This window comes from Hylobates moloch, unplaced genomic scaffold, assembly GCF_009828535.3.
Source record: "Hylobates moloch isolate HMO894 unplaced genomic scaffold, HMol_V3 SCAFFOLD_8, whole genome shotgun sequence".
In the NCBI taxonomy this organism is placed as follows: Eukaryota; Metazoa; Chordata; class Mammalia; order Primates; family Hylobatidae; genus Hylobates; species Hylobates moloch.
Window position 1 is genome coordinate 59032984 of NW_026652283.1, and position 23420 is coordinate 59056403.

At 40.5% G+C, this 23420-nt stretch overlaps 1 protein-coding gene across 2 annotated transcripts in view; it reads right to left on the bottom strand.

Moving 5' to 3' along the window:
* LOC116473208 (rab GTPase-activating protein 1-like) overlaps window positions 1-23420 on the bottom strand; it is a 293936-nt gene that overhangs the window by 192945 nt on the left and 77571 nt on the right. The window contains exon 1 of one of the 2 annotated variants that reach the window (XM_058443075.1): window positions 9393-9466. The exons of the other annotated variant lie outside the window; for it this stretch is intronic. Within the exon in view, the coding sequence (XP_058299058.1) occupies window positions 9393-9395 (3 nt within the window). The 5' untranslated portion in view covers window positions 9396-9466. Of the gene's footprint in view, window positions 1-9392; window positions 9467-23420 lie in introns of those variants that run through there. 2 annotated transcript variants of the gene reach the window in all.

Below are 23420 nucleotides of genomic sequence, written 5' to 3' on the forward strand. Positions count from 1 at the left end.
TTTCTAACTTTAAGGATTATTCAAGCTACTTAAAGAAAAGCTAAAGTGAAATGTAATGAGACTGAGCTTACAAGTTATATCACAGGGAAATGAGTCTCATTATTTTATAGTTGGAACTCAAACATCAAAGAATTAGAGTACAATATAAAAGATACTGTGCAGTTACCTGACATTTTGGTGGGTGGTTGAGGTCACATGTTTATAGCATCTCTGTAAAATATTGTAGACTTACCTGGCTTTTTAGGAATGCTCTAACCTTGTAAAATTTAAGGCATAACTGTTAAAGAAGGTTTTCTGTTTTTAAATAGAAAGGAGAACTTTCCCCTACCAAAAGCAATTTAATAACATTCTGAATAGTCTTGGTAGCATCACTAATACCTATTGCTAATCCTTGTGATCAGATTCTACTGTAATGCCTTTATTAATGTAAGAATATCTTATGGTCTGTAGAGTGTCATTTTGTTTCTACTTGGTTTTTCTTTTTCTTTTTTTTTTTTGGAGATGGAGTTTTGCTCTTGTTAACCAGGCTGGAGTGCAGTGGCATAATCTTGGCTAACTGCAACCTCTGCCTCCTGGGTTCAAGTGATTCTCCTGCCTCAGCCTCCCAAGTAGCTGGGATTACAGGCGCTCGCCACCACACCCTGCTAATTTTGTATTTTCTGTAGAGACGGGGTTTCACCATGTTGGTCAGGCTGGTCTCGAACTCCTGACCTCAGATGATCCACCCGCCTTGGCTTCCCAAAGTGCTAGGATTACAGGCCTGAGCCACCGCGCTGGCCTGTTTCTACTTCTATGTCATTATTGACATGTAGCTCAATAGGCTGCTTATTTTATTACTGGACATTTAGGAAAGGGCTATACTGTACATAGTAAGCCAGACATCTGAAACTTCTAGTAACTAGACTCAGTTATATATAGTTTTAATTGCTTTATTGAGTATGGCTGACATAAAGTTGTAGATATTTTATATGTATAATTTGATGTACTTTGCCATAAGTACACACTTGTGAAACTATTATCACTATCAGTGCCATAAACTTATCCATCATCTCTAAAAATTTCCTCCTATTCCCTTTGTTTTGTTTTCTTTTTCCTTTTGTGGTTAGAGCACTTCCTATAAGAGTCACCTCAACTGAATATTTTATAGCAACACAGACTAAGTCTACTTTTCTTCCATGTGACATTAATTAAAATATTCAAAGACGGTCTTAATTTTCTTTTCTCTAAGCTAATCATCCCTGCTGCTAACTGGGTCTCCTATGAGCTGGTTTCTGGACCATTCTAGACTATTCACAATCATGCTTGCTGCTTCAAGAACACACTTTGGGCCGGGCGCGGTGGCTCACGCTTGTAATCCCAGCACTTTGGGAGGCTGAGGCGGGCGGATCACGAGGTCAGGGGATCGAGACCACGGTGAAACCCCGTCTCTACTAAAAATACAAAAAAAAATTAGCCGGGCGTGGTGGCGGGCGCCTGTAGTCCCAGCTACTCAGAGAGGCTGAGGCAGGAGAATGGCGTGAACCCGGGAGGCGGAGCTTGCAGTGAGCCGAGATTGCGCCACTGCACTCCAGCCTGGGCGACAGAGCGAGACTCCGTCTCAAAAAAAAAAAAAAAAAAAGAAATTTAAAAAAAAGAACACACTTTGCACAGTATCTCTCATAGGGCTGCCCACACTGAAACAGATACTCTAGATATAACAGAATAATAAATTAATGAAACCTTGTTAGACCCTAGAAAACACCAAAGTCTAACATGTTTATCCTATTGAAAAGACTGAGGCAGTAGATAAGTGACTGCTCATGATCATAAAACTTGTCAGAGGCAGAGTCAGGAAGCCAAGATCTTCAGAGCACAGATGCACGGCAGGGAACCTAGCATTTCCTGCACTGTAATTTGGTCTTTCAATTAATGTAGCCCATAAAGAACCTATCTTATTAGAAAGATTATGCTTCACCACTTTATTCCACAAGGAACTGATCCGGAACCTGAGCCTGCCATCTGGTAAGAAAGAATCTAAGATTCTTAGGTTGAGTTGAGAAGGGGTATCTACAAGTCTGCCTTGAGAACTGTCACTTCTAAACACACAGTTGTTATAATAAAGCACATCTGCCTTCTCAATTTTTAACTGATAAGCACTCTCTTTTCCAAATGAGCAGTTCAAGGAGCTACATCCTTGGCAGCTCAGCCACAGCGTCTCTGTAAGAGCTGCTTTCTTGAAGCCATGTTAGTGGCACAGGCTTGAAAATGGAATGCTATCTCAGTTCATTCATCCCCTTTCCTGGACAGTACAGATAAAGTTCATATTTATTTTCAAGCTTAAGCAGAAGGTATAAACATATGTTAGCAGAAGCCTGTTTTTAAATTTTGAATTGATCAGATTAAATTTATCGTGTATAGAATCTAGACTATTCCCTGATCCTCTCAAGCTAGACCAGCATTTTTTTATCTTTATGTGTGTGTATTGTCATTGCTGTTAAAAAATAATGAGGTGTCGTACTCATCCTAATAAGTTGTGAATTGTCTCTACCTTTCTTCCTATGGTCCATCCCCAATTCCCTATTAAATTTGCAATCTCTAACATCTTCATCTTCATATTACACAGAATGTTACGTATAGTTTAACAGCTGTCACTGTAAAAAATAATATTTTCAATGGAGGAGTTATATGGGCCAACCCATGTATTAGCAAGTGAATTTATTTCTACAAAATTAATATGTCAAGATAGGGACATTCATTTTTTTCTTTTTCTTTTCTTTTTTTTTTTTTTTTTGAGATAGAGTCTCGCTTCTTCACCCAGGTTGGAGTGCAATGGCACGATCTTGGCTCACTGCAACCTCTGCCTCCTGGGTTCAAGCAATTCTCCTGTCTCAGCCTCCCAAGTAGCTGGGATTACAGGCACATGCCAGCATGCCGGGCTAATTTTTGTATTTTTAGTAGAGATGGAGTTTCACCATGTTGGCCAGGCTGGTCTCGAACTCCTGACCTCAAGTGATCCACCTGCCTCAGCCTCTCAAAGTGCTGGGATTACAGGCGTGAGCCACCACACCCAGCCTCATTTTTTTTTTTCCTGAAATGGACAAGTCCATGTTGTGAAACAAAGGTGGTAATAGACTGCACAGCCTCCTCCCACTCTAGCTCTCCCACCATACATAAACACATACCCACCCCACCACACACACACTCATGGCTTCAAATGGATTCAGCAGAATTTCAGAAGGGCCTCCGCACTGTTTTTGCCGCCGATCTTCATATGGCTAGCTCTACTGCATCATTCAATTCCAATGCCATTTTGCTCATAGAGGCTTTCTCTTTTCTTTTTTTTTTTCACTCTTGTCGCCCAGGCTAGAGTGCAATGGTGCAATCTCAGCTCACTGCAACCTCTGCCTCCTGGGTTCAAGCGATTCTCCTGACTCAGCCTACTGAGTAGCTGGGATTACTGGCATTCAAAAATAGTCAGCCACCATGCCTGGCTAATTTTGTATTTTTAGTAGTGACGGGGTTTCACCATGTTGGTCAGGCTGGTCTCAAACTCCTGACCTCAGGTGATCCACCCACCTTGGCCTCCCAAAGTGCTGGGATTACAGGCATTAGCCACCGTGCCCGGCCCAGAGGCCTTCTCTCTTACCATCTTTATCTAATGAAGGGCAGTAAAAAATTTGTATTATTTCTTTTATGACATTTATCACCACTTGAAGTTGTTTTCTTACTTCTTTGTTATGTATTCTCTCTCTCTTTGTTTTTTTTTTTTTTTTTGAGGCAAAGTCTTGCTCTATCTCCCAGACTGGAATGCAGTGGCATGATCTCGGCTCACTGCAACCTCTGCCTCCCAGGTTTCAGTGATCCTCGTGTCTCAGCCTCCTGTGTAGCTAGAACCACAGGTGTGAGCCACCACACCCAGCTAATTTTTTTGTATTTTTAGTAGAGATGGGGTTTCACTATGTTGGCCAGGCTGGTCTTGAACTCCTGGCCTCCAGTGATCTGCCCACCTCAGCCTCCCAAAGTGCCAAGATTACTGTCACGAGCCACCACACCTGGCCAGTTATGTATTATCTCTGTACCTGATTAGAGAATACCAGGGCAGGCTTACAGTGGAGAAGAGCAAGAGATTCAAAAAATCTTAATTGACAAGGGTATGAGAGGAAAACAAACACAAAATAAGATCCTTGTCTCAGCTTCTTCTATTAATTCATTCGTTTTCACTTTGAAATATTATAATTTTACAGGGCCTTAGAACCTCTGTTTCCTTTAGCAACCAAGAGTCAACCACAGTGACCCCTTGACACATTTACAGATTTAATATTTATTGTTTCTGTTCTCCCCAGGAGAACCCACAGAGACACAACACAGTAACTTGTGGGTTTGCTGAGCAATGAACTGAGTCACTCCCATGTAGCAGATGGTGAGTAAATTTAGCTAATAGTCTTTGCCCTTCTCAGTTATTATACAGTCTTATGACAAGGCAGTTATTTTATATCAATTTCATAAGTAAAGAAACTCTGTAAAAAAATCATAGCAGTATTGAAAAATCAGGGAATGTAGGAGCATCTGAAAATATATCCTTCATGAATGTTGAGTTGTTTTTATCCCCTGAACCCATGTTTTTACATACTAAAAAAACAGACAACAGTCCAACTAAATTGGTCTACCTAGTTAATTGCAGTGATTCCTTAAGAATGCCATGATTAATACATAATATTATGCTTCCAAAAAGGCTATTACTGATCTATAACCATCATAAAGACTAGCCACAGAAAAATGCAGAGACCATTTTAGACATGCAAGTAGCTGAGTCACTGTGGTTTTTGGTAAAGAGGAGAAAGGTTTCTATATTTAAAAATAAAGATATCATAATATTGGTATTTAGAGTGTCCTGTGAACTTTGGATAATACATGTTATATAACAGTCAACTACTTTAGGAAAGAGAAGGAATTAAAAGCATAAAACAGGCTGACTGCAGTGGCTCACACCTGAACCCCCAGCACTTTGAGTGGCTGAAGAGAGAGGATGGCCTGAGCTCAGGAGTTCAAGACCAGCCTGGGCAACATGGTAAAACCCTATCTCTACTAAAAATACAAAAAAATTAGCCAGTTGTGGTGGTGCACGCCTGTGGTTCCAGCTACACAGGAGTCTGAGGCCCGAGGATCACTGGAACCTGGGAGGTGGAGGTTGCAGTAAGCCAAGATCACGCCACTGCACTCCAGCCTGGGCAAAAGAGCAAGACTTCATCTCAATGTGTCCAATAGGTACATTTAAGGCCAGTAGGTACATCTGAGGCCAAATTATGATGAAAATGGAATGCCAAAAGGATGGGCACTGGGCAACAAGCAGGTGAGGAATGCTACGAAGATAATCTTTTAGAAAGATTAATCTAGTAGCAGAGGGCAGGACAGCTTAAGAGAAGAAGAGACTGAAGGTAGACAAGTCAGAAAGCTCTTGTAGTCAATCGAATGTGAGAAAATGGGAGCCTGGACTGGTGTGCCATGGAAATAGAGCCAAGCTTGAATCTGAGAAGTACCACAAAGAAGAAATACCTCTTCAGTGTTTCTGTGTTAACTTTCTAAAGTACAGCTGGTTTGCTATGACCTCCTTTGTATAACTCACTAATACAAAACTGCCAGAGAGACAATATTCTTTACCAAGTTAGGGAATGGCACACCACAGAGGAAGCAGAATGCCTCCTGATAAACGAACACAGTGGCTCTCTCAAAGTTCCGGGTGCTGAGGCAGAAAGTTGATTATAAGATCACTTGAACTGGTTACTTTCATCACAAGTCTAATTATTAATGAAGTTCAAACAATAATACATTAAAGCTGTACCATGCAGAAGCTGGTCTGGTATCACTATTCAATTGCTTAGGGACACCCTGGTTATCACTAAATGCCGTAAGTGAGAACATGTAAGGTCTAGTAAGCTTCTTTCTCTATAAAGCACACATTTTAGCAGCTCTTTTCCTTAAAATTAAAGAGACACCAGGACAGGGAAGTTTTTAAAAGGAAGATAAAAGAAAAGTGGAGGATAGTAATGACTCACTATTCGTTGTCTCACATATCCAACTGTACCCAAGTTCCCTACAGTACCTGGGAAATGCTGCTCAGTTTGCCCCTCTACACCCCTATTGTTGCAGCCTTGGTTAAAGAAGCCTTCATTATTTCTACCCCAGACTATTCTAATAGTATCCTAACTATTCTCCATATGTATTACCAGTACATTCACATTTCAGTCTTTTTGCCTCCAAATTATCTTCCTAAAACAAAATATTTGATCGTGCAATTGTTTGAAAGTATCCATATCCTCTGGTCCACAGGTTCAAAGCACAAGACATCCTTCAGACAAGCTAGATCTATCCTACCTTTCCAATTGCATCTGTCACCTTGACCCCTCCTGCCCAAGGTCCTCATGAAACTTCTCATTATTTCCCAAATATGCTTTTTAAAAATTATGCTTTTCTTATCTACATATATTGTTCTTGTTGCCTAAAACATCATTCCTTGTTTTCTCTTGCTAATCTTTCAAGAGTCAAATGTCACTCTCTCTCTCTTTTTTTTTTTTTTTTGACACAGAGTCTCACTCTGTTACCCAGGCCAGAGTGCAATGGTGCAATGTCAGCTCACTGCAATCTCTGCCTCCCGGGTTCAAGTGATTCTCCTGCCTCAGCCTCCCAAGTAGTTGGGATTACAGGCACACACCACCACGCCCAGTTCATTTTTGTATTTTTAGTAGAGACAGGGTTTCACCATGTTGGCCAGGCTGGTCTGGAACTCCTGACCTCGGGTGATCCACCCACCTCGGCCTCCCAAAGTGCTGGGATTACAGGTGTGAGCCACTACATCCAGCCTCACTTTCTCTTTCAAGTCATCCCTGTCATTACCTCCCTCCTCTGGCTTTGCATCCTGTCTCATTTATGACCCTACAATAACAACTCTTCTATGACAATTATTTGTATGCATGTCTGTCTCCCCTACTTCCCAGTGAAACTCTAAGATTAACCACACAACACATTCATTTTCACACCTCTAGTACCCAACAGTTTTTAGTCACTGTGGTCACAGATCATTTAAATAAATATTGAGTAAATGGACAAATGAATAAATGATGCTCACATGAAGAAATAAAATTAAAATATCAGCTTAATTTTTAAAAATATATATATTAAACTAGGGGATAATAAGCATATATGTCTCTTTAATGTCTAAATTAGTAAGAAGAAAGTTCAAAATGAAAGCAAGTGCAATGTTTATGGATTTCTAAAAGAAGGGAGGGATACTGACACATAGTAAAACAGCATAAAATCCATAAGAAAATAAATAAAGCTCAATGTTATTTAGCAAAGTGCTCACTGCCATTTGGTGTTCCTTCAGAAACATGTAAATTTGATTTGGGGAATGTGGGGGTTCTCATGATGATGATCTAGTTCTCTGGAAGTAAATCAGTGAACAAACCCATATGCTTTACAGGATGGACACAATTGGAGTTCAGAAGTTATTGGCTTCCGTTTGGATTTTACTGTGTACAATATAATAAGGAGGGGAGTGTCAAATAAAACAATATTTTTCATTTCACAAAGAAACAGAGTATGGGTGCTGATGGAAGTAGTAACGTAGTTGGCTATAACTAATAAAGTATTATAAAATCTGATCGTTAAAGTTCCCAAAGTTTTTTAAACCATGTCCACATGAACCTAAACTAATATTAACAAAAAATATCCCTGTTAGAAAATATCTGATTGACAAGTTTATTTGCTCAAAAGGGCAGATACGTAGAATTTACCAGTCATAAGACTGAAATCAAACTCAAGAAAATGACATAGAAATCACTTTGGTAAATGCAAGACTCTTCCACACTCTTCCTCTACAAGTTATTATATTTAGAGAAGATAAAAACTACAAGTAAATGCATAAGATGTTTGAAATGGAGTTAGCCAGACGGTATACACACATTAGTCAAATAATAGAGTTCAAATTTCCATTTATTTTTACATTTACATATTTACATACGGTTTTTTACTATTTCTTTCCTATCAGTGATACTCCAGGTTATAATGCTCTGATCATGGGATGCTACAACATTTAAATGAAAGATGAAATACCTAGCCAAAATTCAAGAACTAAAAGTCTAATATATAAGCATTCTGCTGTATTTAAGGCAAAGGGGCCTAAAAGCAGCTGTCACCACTGTAGGGCTTATGGTCTGTATATAATGGTGGAGAAGCAGCGTGGGTTATAGACATGAGAGTGAGCAGTTGAATACACATGCTCAAAAGCTCCTACAGGGCTCGAATGGTCCCGTTCTTAAAAGAAGTATCACTCCTTTAGCTCTCCAAATACCAGAGTCAGCTTTGCTGTCTTTGCTCTGAAATGAGAATGCATTATTTTCCAACAAGAATGCCTAAGCAGCAAGTGTACTAAGCAAGAGCTTTTGATTTCTTCTCTTTACTCTAAAATTGCCTAAACATAGCACAATATACCAAGCCAAGATAACTACAATTATTGTTCCTTTACTGGAATTATTTATTTTACTGAAACAGTAGCTGAACGATAAGCTAACCCTAATCTCAGAACAAGACAATTCTCTATTTTAAAATCACTCAGGGTGAGTGCAGTGGCTCACGCCTGTAATCCCAGCACTTTGGGAGGCCGAAGTGGGTGGATCACCTGAGGTCAGGAGTTTGAGACCAGCCTGGCCAATACAGTGAAACCCTGTCTCTACTAAAAATACAAAATTAGTCGGGATTGGCGGTGCATGCCTGTAATCCCAGCTACTCAGGAGGCTGAGGCAGGAGAATTGCTTGAACCTGGCAGGCAGAGGTTGCAGTGAGCCAAGACTGCACCATTGCACTCCAGCCTGGGCAACAAGAGTGAAACTCTGTCTCAAAAATAAAAATAAAATAGAATAAAAAATCACTCATATGGAAATATTGTATTGTGAAATACTGTAGTATATTCTCACCCCCAAAACATACGTTTTCATTTAAATGCTACTGAGAATACAATGGGTCCTATTTAAAATATGCCATCTTTCATTATTTTTTAATTAAGGAGGAGTTGCTTATGATTTAATAATCAAGAAGAAACTGACTGGTGGCTTCTGCTCCAATACTGATTCTTCAAAATGGAGCTTCCTCAACTATGCAAGGGCTTGTAGAACATGTAAAAGTCCAGTACCAGGTAAACACCCACGTTGCTCTCCACACACTACCCTCACCCCCATTTCTAGGCTGCCTTCCTTTACACTCATTTTGATTTTGCTTTCCTGCAGTTTGGTCTATTCTTGGCTTTGTACTCCGATTCCTGACATGCCCCTCAGGCCAGTCTTGCTTGATGGCCCATGCTTGTCTCAGTTACCTCCTTCAGTTCATCTACTCAACTCAGCCTTTACAAAATAAAACATTACCATGTCTGGGTAGAAGATGTTCCCACTACCAGTCCCACGCTTGCTGGGGTAAACCTCTCTCACCTCCCACCACAATATAGGAGGGACTGCACACTGGTCATATAAAAGAAAGAAAAGAAATCTGAGATAAGATAAATATAATAAATTGACAACAGAGCACTAAAGAGAAGGAAGAACAGAGAATAAGCAGGTAAATCTATAGTTATCCAAATAAAAGAAGAAAAACTTGGTCCGGGTGCAGTGGCTCAAGCCTGTAATCCCAGCACTTTGGGAGGCCGAGGTGGGCGGATCATGAGGTCAGGAGATCAAGACCATCCTGGCTAACACGGTGAAACCCCGTCTCTACTAAAAATACAAAAAAATTAGCCGGGCGTGTTGGCGGGCGCCTGTAGTCCCGGCTACTCGGGAGGCTGAGGCAGGAGAATGGCGTGAACCCGGGAGGCGGAGCTTGTAGTGAGCCGAGATCGCACCACTGCACTCCAGCCTGGGTGACAAGCCAGACTCCGTCTCAAATAAAAATAAAAAAAAGAAGAAGAAGAAAAACTCACCGCCTGTAATCTCAGCACTCTAGGAGGCCGAGGCGGGCGGATCATGAGGTCATGAGATGGAGACCATCCTGGCCGTCTCTAGCAAAGATAAAAAAAATTAGCTAGGCATGGTGGCTTGCGCCTGTAGTCCCAGCCACTAGGGAGGCTGAGGCAGGAGAATCACTTGAACTCGCGAGGTGGAGGTTGCAGTGGCCTGAGATCACGCCACCGCACTCCAGCCTGGCGGCAGAGTGAGACTCTGTCTCAAAAAAAAAAAAAAAAAAAGAAGAAAACATACCAAAGATGCAAAGATGTTCAGTAACCTCTCAATTATCAACAGAGAATGGCAGTACTAATTTCAAATTGAGGATGAATACAGATTTGACTAAGTTTGTTGCAATTCTATTTGAATATCTCTTATGTATTAGGCATTAACTTGAATAATGAAGTCATTACAAAAAGAACTAGCTCAGGAAGACCTAGGAATGTATTTAGATTTCTTATCTGGTACTGCCTCATACTGTTACGGGCGGCGGGGGCAGGGTGGGTCTTTGTTCTTAGAGTTCTCAAGATGGTGACAGCCGCTCCCAACACGGTAGGAAGCCTTTTGTTCTCTGACCTGGGGTTCTTGGCCTCACAGATTCCAAGGAATGGAACCTTGGGCCATGCGGTGTTATAGCTCTATTAGAAGCCGTGAGTCACGGAATAGAACCGTTGAACCCAGCGACTAGTGTTTGGCTAGATTAGGACGAACCTGGGCACTTAGCCACGCAGGAACAATGGCAAGCCTTTAGCCCCATTGGGAGGGGCGGTGGGCGCCTCACTGGATCAGGAGTGCAGTGTACACCCTGCCGGATCCAGAGGGGTGGAAGTCAACGTTGGGTCTGCAATGGTAGCATTCAGCAGTGATGAACGGTGAGCAAAAGCTCAGCTCCAGCCGGAACAAACATGGACCAGAAGAGTGTGCAGTTGTAAGATTTAATAGAGTGAAAACAGAGCTCCCATACGATGGGAGGGGACCCAAAGGGGGTTGCCCGATCCCAGCTGCGGAATGCCTGGGGTTTATACCGCAATCATTGTCCTTCACCCTGTGCTCTCAGATGACAGATGATTTGACTATTTCTTTGCCTCCTGTTTTTAGCCTAATTTGTATTTTAGTGAGCCCTCTTTACTACCTGATTGGTCGGGTGTGAGCTGAGTTACAAGCTCCGTGTTTAAAGGTGGGTGTGGTCACCGTCCACAGCTAGGCTTGGGAATTCTTAGTCGGCCTAGGAAATCCAGCTAGTCGTGTCTCTCAATATCACTACCTCAATCCACTGTACCCACAAAATGTCCACTCTTTCCTGTGATGCAAAGTGACATCCCATGCGGAAATGCAGAGCTGCTCCAGAGAAGAGTAACAAAGGAAGAAAAATTTCAAAGAGCATCCACCAAATTCTTTAAATAGCATTTAAGTAAAGCAGGTCCCTGATTGCAGATGACATGATTGTATATCTAGAAAACCCCATTGTCTCAGCCCAAAATCTCCTTAAGCTGATAAGCAACTTTAGCAAAGTCTCAGGATACAAAATCAATGTACAAAAATCACAAGCATTCTTATACACCAATAAAAGACAAACAGAGAGCCATATCATGAGTGAATTCCCATTCACAATTGCTTCAAAGAGAATAAAATACCTAGGAATTCAACTTACAAGGGATGTGAAGGACCTCTACAAGGAGAACTACAAACCACTGCTCAACGAAATAAAAGAGGACACAAACAAATGGAGGAATATTCCATGCTCATGGATAGGAAGAATCAATATTGTGAAAATGGCCACACTGCCCAGGGTAATTTATAGATTCAGTGCCATCCCCATCAAGCTACCAATGACTTTCTTCACAGAATTGGAAAAAACAACTTTAAAGTTCATATGGAACCAAAAAAGAGCCCGCATTGCCAAGTCAATCCTAAGCCAAAAGAACAAAGCTGGAGGCATCACGCTACCTGACTTTAAACTATACTACAAGGCTACAGTAACCAAAACAGCCTGGTACTGGTACCAAAACAGAGATATAGACCAATGGAACAGAACAGAGCCCTCAGAAATAATACCACACATCTACAACCATCTCATCTTTCACAAACCTGACAAAAACAAGAAATGGGGAAAGGATTCCCTATTTAACAAGTGGTGCTGGGAAAACTGGCTAGCCATATGTAGAAAGCTGAAACTGGATCCCTTCCTTACACCTTACACAAAAATTAATTCAAGATGGATTAAAGACTTAAATATTAGACCTAAAACCATAAAAACCCTAGAAGAAAACCTAGGCAATACCATTCAGGACATAGGCATGGGCAAGGACTTCATGTCTAAAACACCAAAAGCAATGGCAACAAAAGCCAAAATTGACAAATGGGATCTAATTAAACTAAAGAGCTTCTGCACAGCAAAAGAAACTACCATCAGAGTGAACAGGCAACCTACAGAATGGGAGAAAATTTTTGCAATCTACTCATCTGACAAAGGACTAATATCCAGAATCTACAAAGAACTCAAACAAATTTACAAGAAAAAGACCAACAACTCCATCAAAAAGTGGGCAAAGGATATGAACAGACACCTCTCAAAAGAAGACATTTATGCAGCCAACAGACATATGAAAAAATGCTCATCATCACTGGCCATCAGAGAAATGCAAATCAAAACCACAATGAGATACCATCTCACACCAGTTAGAATGGCTATCATTAAAATGTCAGGAAACAACAGGTGCTGGAGAGGATGTGGAGAAATAGGAACACTTTTACACTGTTGGTGGGACTGTAAACTAGTTCAACCATTGTGGAAGTCAGTGTGGTGATTCCTCAGGGATCTAGAACTAGAAATACCATTTGACCCAGCTATCCCATTACTGGGTATATACCCAAAGGAATATAAATCATGCTGCTATAAAGACACATGCACATGTATGTTTATTGCGGCACTACTCACAATAGCAAAGACTTGGAACCAACCCAAATGTCCAACAGTGATAGACTGGATTAAGAAAATGTGGGCCAGGCGCGGTGGCTCACGCTTGTAATCCCAGCACTTTGGGAGGCCGAGGCGGGCAGATCACGAGGTCAGGAGATCGAGACCACAGTGAAACCCTGTCTCTACTAAAAATGCAAAAAATTAGCTGGGCGTGGTGGCGGGCACCTGTAGTCCCAGCTACTTGGAGAGGCTGAGGCAGGAGAATGGCGTGAACCCAGGAGGCGAAGCTTGCAGTAAGCCGAGATTGCGCCACTGCACTCCAGCCTGGGCGACAGAGCGAGACTCTGTCTCAAAAAAAAAAAAAAAAAAAAAAAAAAGTGGCACATATATACCATGGAATACTATGCAGCCATAAAAAAGGATGAGTTCATGTCCTTTGTAGGGACATGGATGAAGCTGGAAACCATCATTCCCAGCAAACTATCACAAGAACAAAAAACCAAACACTGCATGTTCTCACTCATAGGTGGGAATTGAACAATGAGAACACTTGGACACAGGCAGGGGAACATCACACACCGGGGCCTGTCATGGGGTGGTGGGAGGGGGGAGGGATAGCATTAGGAGATACACCTAATGTAAATGATGAGTTAATGGGTGCAGCACACCAACATGGCACATGTATACATATGTAACAAACCTGCACGTTGTGCACATGTACCCCAGAACTTAAAGTATAATTAAAAAGAAATATATATATATCGAAAGCATGTACTTTCATACACATATATTTCATACACATATATTTCATACACATATGAAACATCTAAATAACAACAAGACAGCATTTTGGTGTCATAATGAATCACACGTGGTATAATCACAGTAGATGTTCATTTTGGGCAGAAAGAGTTTAGAACCATCCTTTAAAGAAGGTGGGGCTTAAGCCACAACATAAGGGCTAGGAAGGCTCAGTATTACACAAAGAAAAGGGAAGATGATATATGAGATAAAGATGTTTTTAGGAAACAGTACTCGAGTTCAATTCAAATACTTTTGATGGGAGAGTGAAAAGGTGAATGCAGTGTTATAATCAGAAACATGATGTACAGATGTGCAATCATAGTCTATGTGCAATCAGCAATCCCTGAAGTTGTGCTGTACACAAGTTGCCTGGCCCACTGAAGATTTTATATAGAATCACTAAAGTTATTAAATTGGAAGTTGGGTTAGGACAAAAGCTAGAAATTACTTTTTTTGAAAAGTGTATTTACGACTTCTCCAAAGGCAATAATGCATATAAAAATGCAGAAGGTGGCCAGGTGCAGTGGCTCACACCTGTAATCCCAGCACTTTGGAAGGCTAAGGCAGGTGGATCACAAGGTCAGGAGTTTGAGACACGCCTGGCCAACACAGTGAAACCCTATCTCTACTAAAAATACAAAAAATTAGCCGGGCATGGTGGCAGGCACCTGTAACTCCAGCTACTCGGGAGGCTGAGGCAGGAGAATTGCTTGAACCCAGGAGGCAGTGGTTGCAGTGAGCTGAGATCACGCCATTACACTCCAGCCTGGGTGACAGTGTGAGACTCTGACTTAAAAAAAAAATGCAGAAAGTTCAAGGACTTATTGTTGAAAGCTACAGAGGAAGAGAAACCCACCAAAGTGATAAGCAAAGAAAGGACCTGAAGAATACAGAATTGTATTCTTATTATATTTTTACCCACATAGGTAGGTACCATTTGCCATGCTCCCCAATTCTTTTGCATAGAACAGATTCATATTTCAGTGAAGTATTATTTTTCTTCTTCCTTAGGACTTCCTTTAACATTTTCAGTAATCCAGATCTCCCAGTGATGGATTCTTTTAGCTTTTGTATGTCTATAAAAGCATTTCACCTTAGTTTTTGAGAGACAGTTTTGCTTTTTGTCTTGTTTTGTTTAGTATTTTTAACATGTGGTCCCACTGTCTTATTGCTGGCACTGTTTCTAAGGAGAAATCTGCTGATGTACTTTGTTTCTTTACACATATTATCTTTTTCCTTTGGATGCTTTTTAAGATTTTACCTTTATCACTGGTTTTGAGCAATTTCATCATAACATGCCTCAACATAGTTTTCTTCATATTTCTTTTGCTTGGAATTCACTAAACTTCTTGGGTCTATAATTTTCATCAAATTTGGAAAAATTTTCATCAAATTTGGAAAAATAACAGCCATTATTTCTTCAAGTGCTTTTTGCCCACCGTTCACTCCCCTCCTTTCCTTCACGTCCTCCAGTTACACATTCATTAGGCCTTTTGAAGGATTTCACAACTCACTGATGCTCCTTTCTGTCTTTTTTTTAAATTTGCTTTTTCTTTGTATTGAATTTTGAATAGTTTCAATTGCTATGTTTTCAAGTTCACTAATCTTTTCTTCTGCAATGTCCCATCTGCCCTTCTCCTATTCAATATATTTCTTAGTTCTATCAGATATTGTACTTTTTATCTCTTAAAGTTTAATTTGGTTCTTTTTAAATATCTTGCATTTCTTTACTTATTTTTTTGAACATATGGAATAAAGTTACAGTATTAATGTCTTTGTCTGCCAATTATAAAATCTAGAGTGATTTCGAATGATTGATTTTTCTCTTCATTACGGATCAAAATCTGCTTTGATCATGCAGATGACGATGAGATCCTAGGCAACTATAAAGCAATGATTCTCAACCTGGGTGATTTTGCCCCCAGAGGAACATTGGGCAATGTCTGCAGATGTTGTTTGTCTCAACTGAGAATGTCCTATGGGCATCCTGTAGAGATGAGGGGTACTGTTGAACATCCTGTAATGCACATGACAGCCACCTATAACAAAGAATTAACTGCCCCCAAATGCCAATAGTACTGAGTATGAGAAATACTGCTGCAGAACAATAGGATGAAAAGAACACAAGTCTGTGAATGATCTCACGGAGCTCAGATGTATAAAGGTCTGGACCATGTGCTATCTCTACATACCATCACATAAAAAGAAAAAAAATTCTTATTTAAGGTATTATATTTTGGGATAGGTAACCAGAATTGATATACTGCCAAAATAAAAACTTAAAATGTCAATGTTTCTTGGCTTTGTGGCTGAGTAAAGGTCAAGGTGAAAAAACCAATATTGCAGTCTGGAAAACTAATGATCCTTTTTATGTCGTGTCACAATATTTAGCAAAACTATTGCCTTTGATAACTTGGAAGGTAGACTGTGTGCCTATAATACCTGTCACTTCAGAGAAAGTGGTCTACAATCTAAACTGATTAAGTACCCTAATTTAAGGATTCAGGATTAGAAAATCAAACTACTTGTCCCCAAACAGAAGGATTTAAAAGGCTGTACATTTTTCATAAGTATCTCTCATTAAGACTTAGCCAAAACATACAGCCAGCTAAGAGGCAAAGATCACATTAATGGTATTGCCTTCTGACTCAAGTTTGTGATTTTAGCTAGCCTCAGGGTAACCACCATTAAAATGGAGGGAAAAAGGATGCGCCATTAAAATGGAGGGAAAAAGGATGGGCCATTAAATGCAAACAGGTAAACAAATAAATGAGAAGACTTAGGAACTATGTCTAGAAGAAATCTTTAGACCTGTTTACTCAGAAGGAACTGAATGGAAGCAAAAAAACCACAAGTCGACAAAAGTATTCAGAGAATTATTTCCCAAAAGAAATCAAAATTGGTCTTAAAAAGAGTCATTTATTTGACCACTATCACAACTCTTGGGCTTCCAAATCTCCACAAGTAGCAAGTTTTTGAAAGCGTGCAGCTCCCTAGGGGGATGTACTATTCTCTAACACCAACTTTATTATTATTATTATTTTTTTTTTGAGATGAAGTCTCACTGTTTTGTCCAGGCTGGAGTGCAGTGGTGTAATCTCAGCCCACTGCAACCTCCATCCTCTGGGGTTCAAGTGAGTCTCCTGCCTCAGCCTCCCGAGTAGCTGGGATTACAGGCGCCTGCCACCACACCCAGCTGATTTTTTTTTTATACTTTTAGTAGAGAAGGGGTTTCACCATGTTGGCCAGGCTGATCTTGAACTCCTGATCTCGAGTTATCTGCCTGCCTTGGCCTCCCAAAGTGCTGGGATTACAGGTGTGAGCCACTGCGCCTGGCCTCTAACACCAACTTTAGATATGGCCATGGAGGACAATGGAAAATGGTGTAGTTCTTAGAAATTAGAAACAGGGGACAGCTACACAGGCTAACCAAGAAATCTCCTCTACTGAAATAGCAAGAATCTTGGAAATTCCTATGGACTGACTGTGACATGTTCCCCATTCTTCCATCTTCTGAATGACAGCTTTTATTGCAGTTATATTTTTCCTACCACTTTTGTATACTGGATGTGAGATGAACAGAAAACACGTTAGTGAACTGTGAGTGACCATCATCGACCTGAAAGTCAGGAATGTGCATCATCCGGGTATTTTTGACTTTGAGCAGATGAAGTAATCCAAGGGAGCCTTGGAATGTCTCCCTTGGGAGAGAGGGAGTATCTATGTGTGAGAATAATGGTAATCACAGACAGTGAAAGGTCAGTAGGGTAGACTATGATAGACTGCTGATTGTTTTCTTAAAAAGTTTTCTCCTGGCCAGGCACAGTGGCTCACATCTGTAATCCCAGTACTTTGGGAGGCCAAGGTGGGCGGATCTCCTGAGGTCGGGAGTTCGAGACCAGCCTGACCAACATGGTGAAACCCCATCTCTATTAAAAATACAAAATTAGCCAGGCGTGGTGGTGCCTGCCTGTAATCCCAGCTACTCGGGAGGCTGAGGCAGGAGAATCTCTTGTACCTTGGAGGTAGAGGTTGTAGTGAGCCGAGATCACGCCATTGCACTCCAGCCTGGGCAACAAGAACGAAACTCAGTCTCAAAAAAAAAAAATAAAGTTTTCTCCTGGTTCCATAGATATAATAATTAACACGGCACATGGCTGCTGAATTTCAGACAATTATTTCCTAGTTCCCTTGCAGCTGAGTGTGGCCGTGGACAAAATTTTTGTCAATGGAATGTGAATAAAAGTGATGTATGCAACTTCCTCACTATTTGCTTAAAAGGAAATTGCCTTCCCTCTACTTTTGCTTGAAATTTCCCTCTTCCTCTGAATTGAAAGATGTGTATGACTTTAACTATGTACATGAGGACAACATCCTAAGAGATAATTGAACAAACTCATTATAGAATCTGAGTCCTTGAATGATCTTACGTAACTGAGCTATCTGCCTTTTGGGGCTGGTCATTTTCTCTCTAGATTAATATCTGTGGGAGAAATACACCATCTGTTTTAAGCCATTATATTTTTTATGGTTTCTTTCTTTTTCTGAGACAGGGTCTTGCTCTGTTGCCCACACTGGAGTACAGTGCATAATCATGGCTCACTGCAGCCTCAACCCCTCAGGCCCAAGTGATCCTCCCATCTCAGCCTCCCAAATAACTGAGACTACAGGCATGTGCCATCGTGCCTGGCTAATTTTTGTATTTTTTGGAGAGATGAGGTCTCTTTGTGTTGCACAGGCTTCTCTCAAACTCCTAGGCTCAAGCGATCCGCTTGCCTTGCCCTGCCAAAGTGCTGAGATTACAGGCATGAGGTACTGTCCCTGCCTATGGTTTCTCTTTTATGCACTCTCTTTCATCTCACACCAGTTAAAATGGCCATCATTAAAAAGTCAGGAAACAACAGGTGCTGCAGAGGATGTGGAGATACAGGAACACTTCTACACTGTTGGTGGGACTGTAAACTAGTTCAACCATTGTGGAAGTCAGTGTGGCGATTCCTCAGGGATCTAGAACTAGAAATACCATTTGACTCAGCCATCCCATTACTGGGTATATACCCAAAGGACTATAAATCATGCTGCTATAAAGACACATGCACACGTATGTTTATTGCTGTACTATTCACAATAACAAAGACTTGGAACCAACCCAAATGTCCAACAACGATAGACTGGATTAAGAAAATGTGGCACATATACACCATGGAATACTATGCAGCCATAAAAAATGATGAGTTCATGTCCTTTGTAGGGACATAGATGAAACTGGAAATCATCATTCTCAGTAAACTATCGCAAGGACAAAAAACCAAACACCACATGTTCTCACTCATAGGTGGGAATTGAACAATGAGAACACTTGGACACAGGAAGGGGAACATCACACTCCGGGGACTGTTGTGGGGTGGGCGGAGCGGGGAGGGATAGCATTAGGAGATACACCTAATGCTAAATGACAATGGGTTCAGCACACCAACATGGCACATGGATACATATGTAACAAACCTGCACATTGTGCACATGTACCCTAAAACTTAAAGTACAATAAAAAAAAAAATCTTCCTTTGTTTTTTCGAGACAGGATCTCACTCTGTCACCCAGGGCTGGAGTGCAATGGCGTGATCACTGGAGTGCAATGCCATGCCACTATGCCTTGCTATCTTTTTTATTTTTAGTTTTTGTAGAGACAAGATCTCACTATGTTGCCCAGGCTGGTTTTGAACTCCAAGACTCATGTGATCCTCCTGCCTTGGCTTCTCAAAATGCTGGGATTACAGGCGTGAGCCACGGCCCTTGGCCATAAAAACTTTCTTAATCAAGCTTATGTATGACACAAATAAATGACTTTATTCTAAATTCATTTAGTTACCAAAACCAAATTCTCTTAGTCAAGGAAAAGCAATAAAAGATAAAAAACATCAAGGCTATGGGGGTTTTAGTTATTATATTTCCAGCAAAAGGAGCATATTTCAGTCTTTTCTCAACCTGCATAAACAATATATCAAATAAAACTGTACATGCTTCAGTTATATTTCCTCTACTGGTTATATTATTGTGATAAGATCAATTGGTTCCCACAGTGAGTTATCAAACTATCAACACTGTAATGGACAAAATTAGTCTATTTCATTCTAAAAAGCAATACCAGCAACTCTTACAGATAAAAAGGGTCATAAAAACATATTGGGCAGTGACATCCTCTGACAAGTCTCTCGATAATAGCTCCTTGTGATCAGCTCACATACTCTGATTGGTCAGAGTGAAATGGAGTTTAACCAGAGCATTAAACAGTATTCAGGGATGACTTCATATATCTCAAAGATTATGACAGAATAAGTGGAAAGGCAGAACTCAGGAATCAAATATTATTCCAGCCAGTCAAGAGCAGAGAATATTTTAATTTCATGATGATTTTTGACAGTGAGTTCATTTTCATTAGCCTAAATTCAATTATTTGTTGATATAGCAATGGCTCTTTGTAGCTCTGGCTCTGCTTCTGTCCTCTTCAACCAAGGACATTTTTAAATTGGGACAACTATCTTTGAACATACAATAGAATATGCTTAATTCAAATAACTTGAATTAAAAAACCTCTTTTCACTCATAGTATGATGTCAACATAGATTTGTGGAATGGAGACTGATTTTGCTATAATTTAAGGGTCTCCTGCTGTATAATGGAAAAAGGCATGGAATTTTTAGTGAGAGCCACCTGGCTTTTATTTATTTATTTGTTTATTACCACCACACCCTGGTAATTTTGTATTTTTAGTAGAGATGGGGTTTCACCATCTTGGCCAGGCTGGTCTTGAACTTCTGACCTCGTGATCCACCTGCCTCGGCCTTCCAAAGTGCTGGGATTATAGGTGTGAGCCAACATGCCCGGCCGTGAAGGTTAAAGTGCTTAGCACAGCATCAGATACATTTTAAGTACTCAATAAATGATAGGTGTATTACTATTAATTTTATTTATTAAATATTTTAAAAATGCATTTGAGAGCTCATTACAAACTGTTTAAACGCTACACAATTATATCGTTATTGATGGTAGCTGTCAGATTTTTTTTTTCTTTTTTTTTTAGACAGAGTCTCGCTCTGTCGCCCAGGCTGGAGTGCAGTGGCGCAATCTCAGCTCACTGCAAGCTTCGCCTCCCGGGTTCACGCCATTCTCCTGCCTCAGCCTCTCCAAGTAGCTGGGACTACAGGCGCCCGCCACCATGCCCGGCTAATTTTGTTTTGTATTTTTAGTAGAGACAGGGTTTCACCGTGGTCTCGACCTCCTGACCTCGTGATCCGCCAGCCTCGGCCTCCCAAAGTGCTGGGATTACAAGCGTGAGCCACCGCGCCCAGCCTGTCAGATTTTTTTTACATAGATCCAACACATTGCTTGGATATCTAGAAATACCTGATAGAATGATCACAGTGCAGAGGTGTGAGTGCTAGACACATACCCTTACACACACACAAATACACACACTAACATTTCACTAATGTAGAACAAATGGGTTGTTTATATTCAAGCACGGTTATAAAGAGATTTTTCAGTTGAAATGAAAACATTTTGGTGGTATTCATCTTGAAGTATAACAAATAAAATATTCCTTTGCTCCTAATTTTATTACATTGTTCTGTAAACACTTTTTTTTTTTTGGTAAAAGAGACAAAGATAAATTTAGCCAAGCACTTAAACAACAAACATGCAAATTATACAAAGATTCTTATCTACTCATTAAAGGACTGAAATGGTTATATAAGACATACAAACATACACACATATACACACACCTATAGCATAGATTGACACAGTTGGCATGATGTAAATTTAGAGCATGTTTCCCTGTCTCTTTATAAGTTAGGAAATTAAGTGTTAAAAGGTTAGATTATTTGATCAAAATCCCACAATAAATTGATGGCAGAAATGTAATTAAAGCCCCTCAGAATCGCATCCTGCGCATCCCCCTCAAATGTGCCATGGCAAAGGACTTGCCTCAGCCATTCTTCCTCATTCCTCTTCTACACGCTGTTCACTCTCACTCTCATGTCCTATTCTCAGGTTAGATGCCACGTTTGGAAAATGTTTCCTAGTTTCCCAGAATGAATTTGGCATCCTGCCTTTAGGCTCCCAAAGATCCCTTTTAAACCCTAGGATCAATCACACTGAATTCTCACTGTCTGTGTGCCTCCCCTATTAGATGTGACAACTTCAGGACACAGAATGTCATCTCTGTATCCCCTGACACCTAACCCAGGGACTGTCAATAGTGAGTATCTGTTGAATAAGTGAACTAACTAACCATCACAGGCTTCTCCAAAGAGAGGCAGGAAAGATGAGATCAAGGACATAGTGAGGAAGTTAGCCTTGGAACGGGGGCAGAACAGACCTTCATTAGAGACAAGAGCAAAGCAGAAGAGGAAGAAGACGGAGAGAGATTTTTAAGTAATAGAGATGGAAGCTTAAAATGAGTACTTATTTTGCTCACAAAAATAGAACAAGGAGGAAACTGGATTTTATTGTTCTGTTTGTTCTCTGTCAAGGGAGCTTGTATTTCTTAGGGTACACTAAGTTCAATTTAATCACTGACTACTTGGAAATGGTGTGTTTATTCAACTGTCTTCCCTTCTTGATATTTTGGATTGTTTCATGAGAAATAAGTAATGAGAAACTGCTTCAACAAATTTAAGGTACTATATAATACGTACATGGTACTGTGATGATATACTTTTTTCCTGATACAGATCCCTATTTCATAAAATGTATTATTTCTGAAACTTTAAAACTTTAAAATTTCTTGAGTATCCTAATTAGAAGCCCAGTATTTGTGTTTGTTGGTTTGTTTTAGCATTTACTAGATAGCATCTTGAAACTAACCTATCATCAAACTGAAGATGCACTAGAGAAAGTTAAAAACAAACAAATGAAATATTCAAGTAACAAATGATGTTAGTAGAGGAAACTGAAATAAAGGAATGTCAATGTCACAGAATTCAAAGTGCTGCATCATTATATTCCATTTCCATATCCAGGAGTGGTGTTCTACTGCCACCAACAGGACAATAGGCATTCCTTCATGAAAGTTACAAAACTAATGGAATGTACAAAATCATTGCAAATCCAAAAAAAAAAAAAAGTTTATGAGTTGTTTCTTTTTTTTTTTTTCAGGTGTTTAGACTACTATTTTTGTAACATGAATATTAACTACAGAAACTACATTCCCAACTTCAGTTCTTCCTTAAGTCACTATCTTCAAACACAGAAACAAGAACTTTTAACCCGGGCCAGGCACGGTGGCTCACGCTTGTAATCCCGGCACTTTGGGAGGCCGAGGCGGGCGGATCACGAGGTCAGGAGATCGAGACCACGGTGAAACCCCGTCTCTACTAAAAATACAAAAAAATTAGCTGGGCGTGGTGGCAGGCACCTGTAGTCCCAGTTATTCGGAGAGGCTGAGGCAGGAGAATGGCGTGAACCTGGGAGGCGGAGCTTGCAGTGAGCCGAGATTGCGCCACTGCACTCCAGCCTGGGCGACAGAGCGAGACTCCGTCTCAAAAAAAAAAAAGAACTTTTAACCCAAGTTGGTACATCAAAGACTAGGGAGAACTGAAATCCATTTTCCAGTTTCAAGGTCTTTTGCTTTTCTTTTTTTTCTGAGACGGAGTCTTGCTCTGTCGCCCAGGCTGGAGTGCAGTGGCGCGATCTCGGCTCACTGCAAGCTCCGCCTCCCGGGTTCACACCAT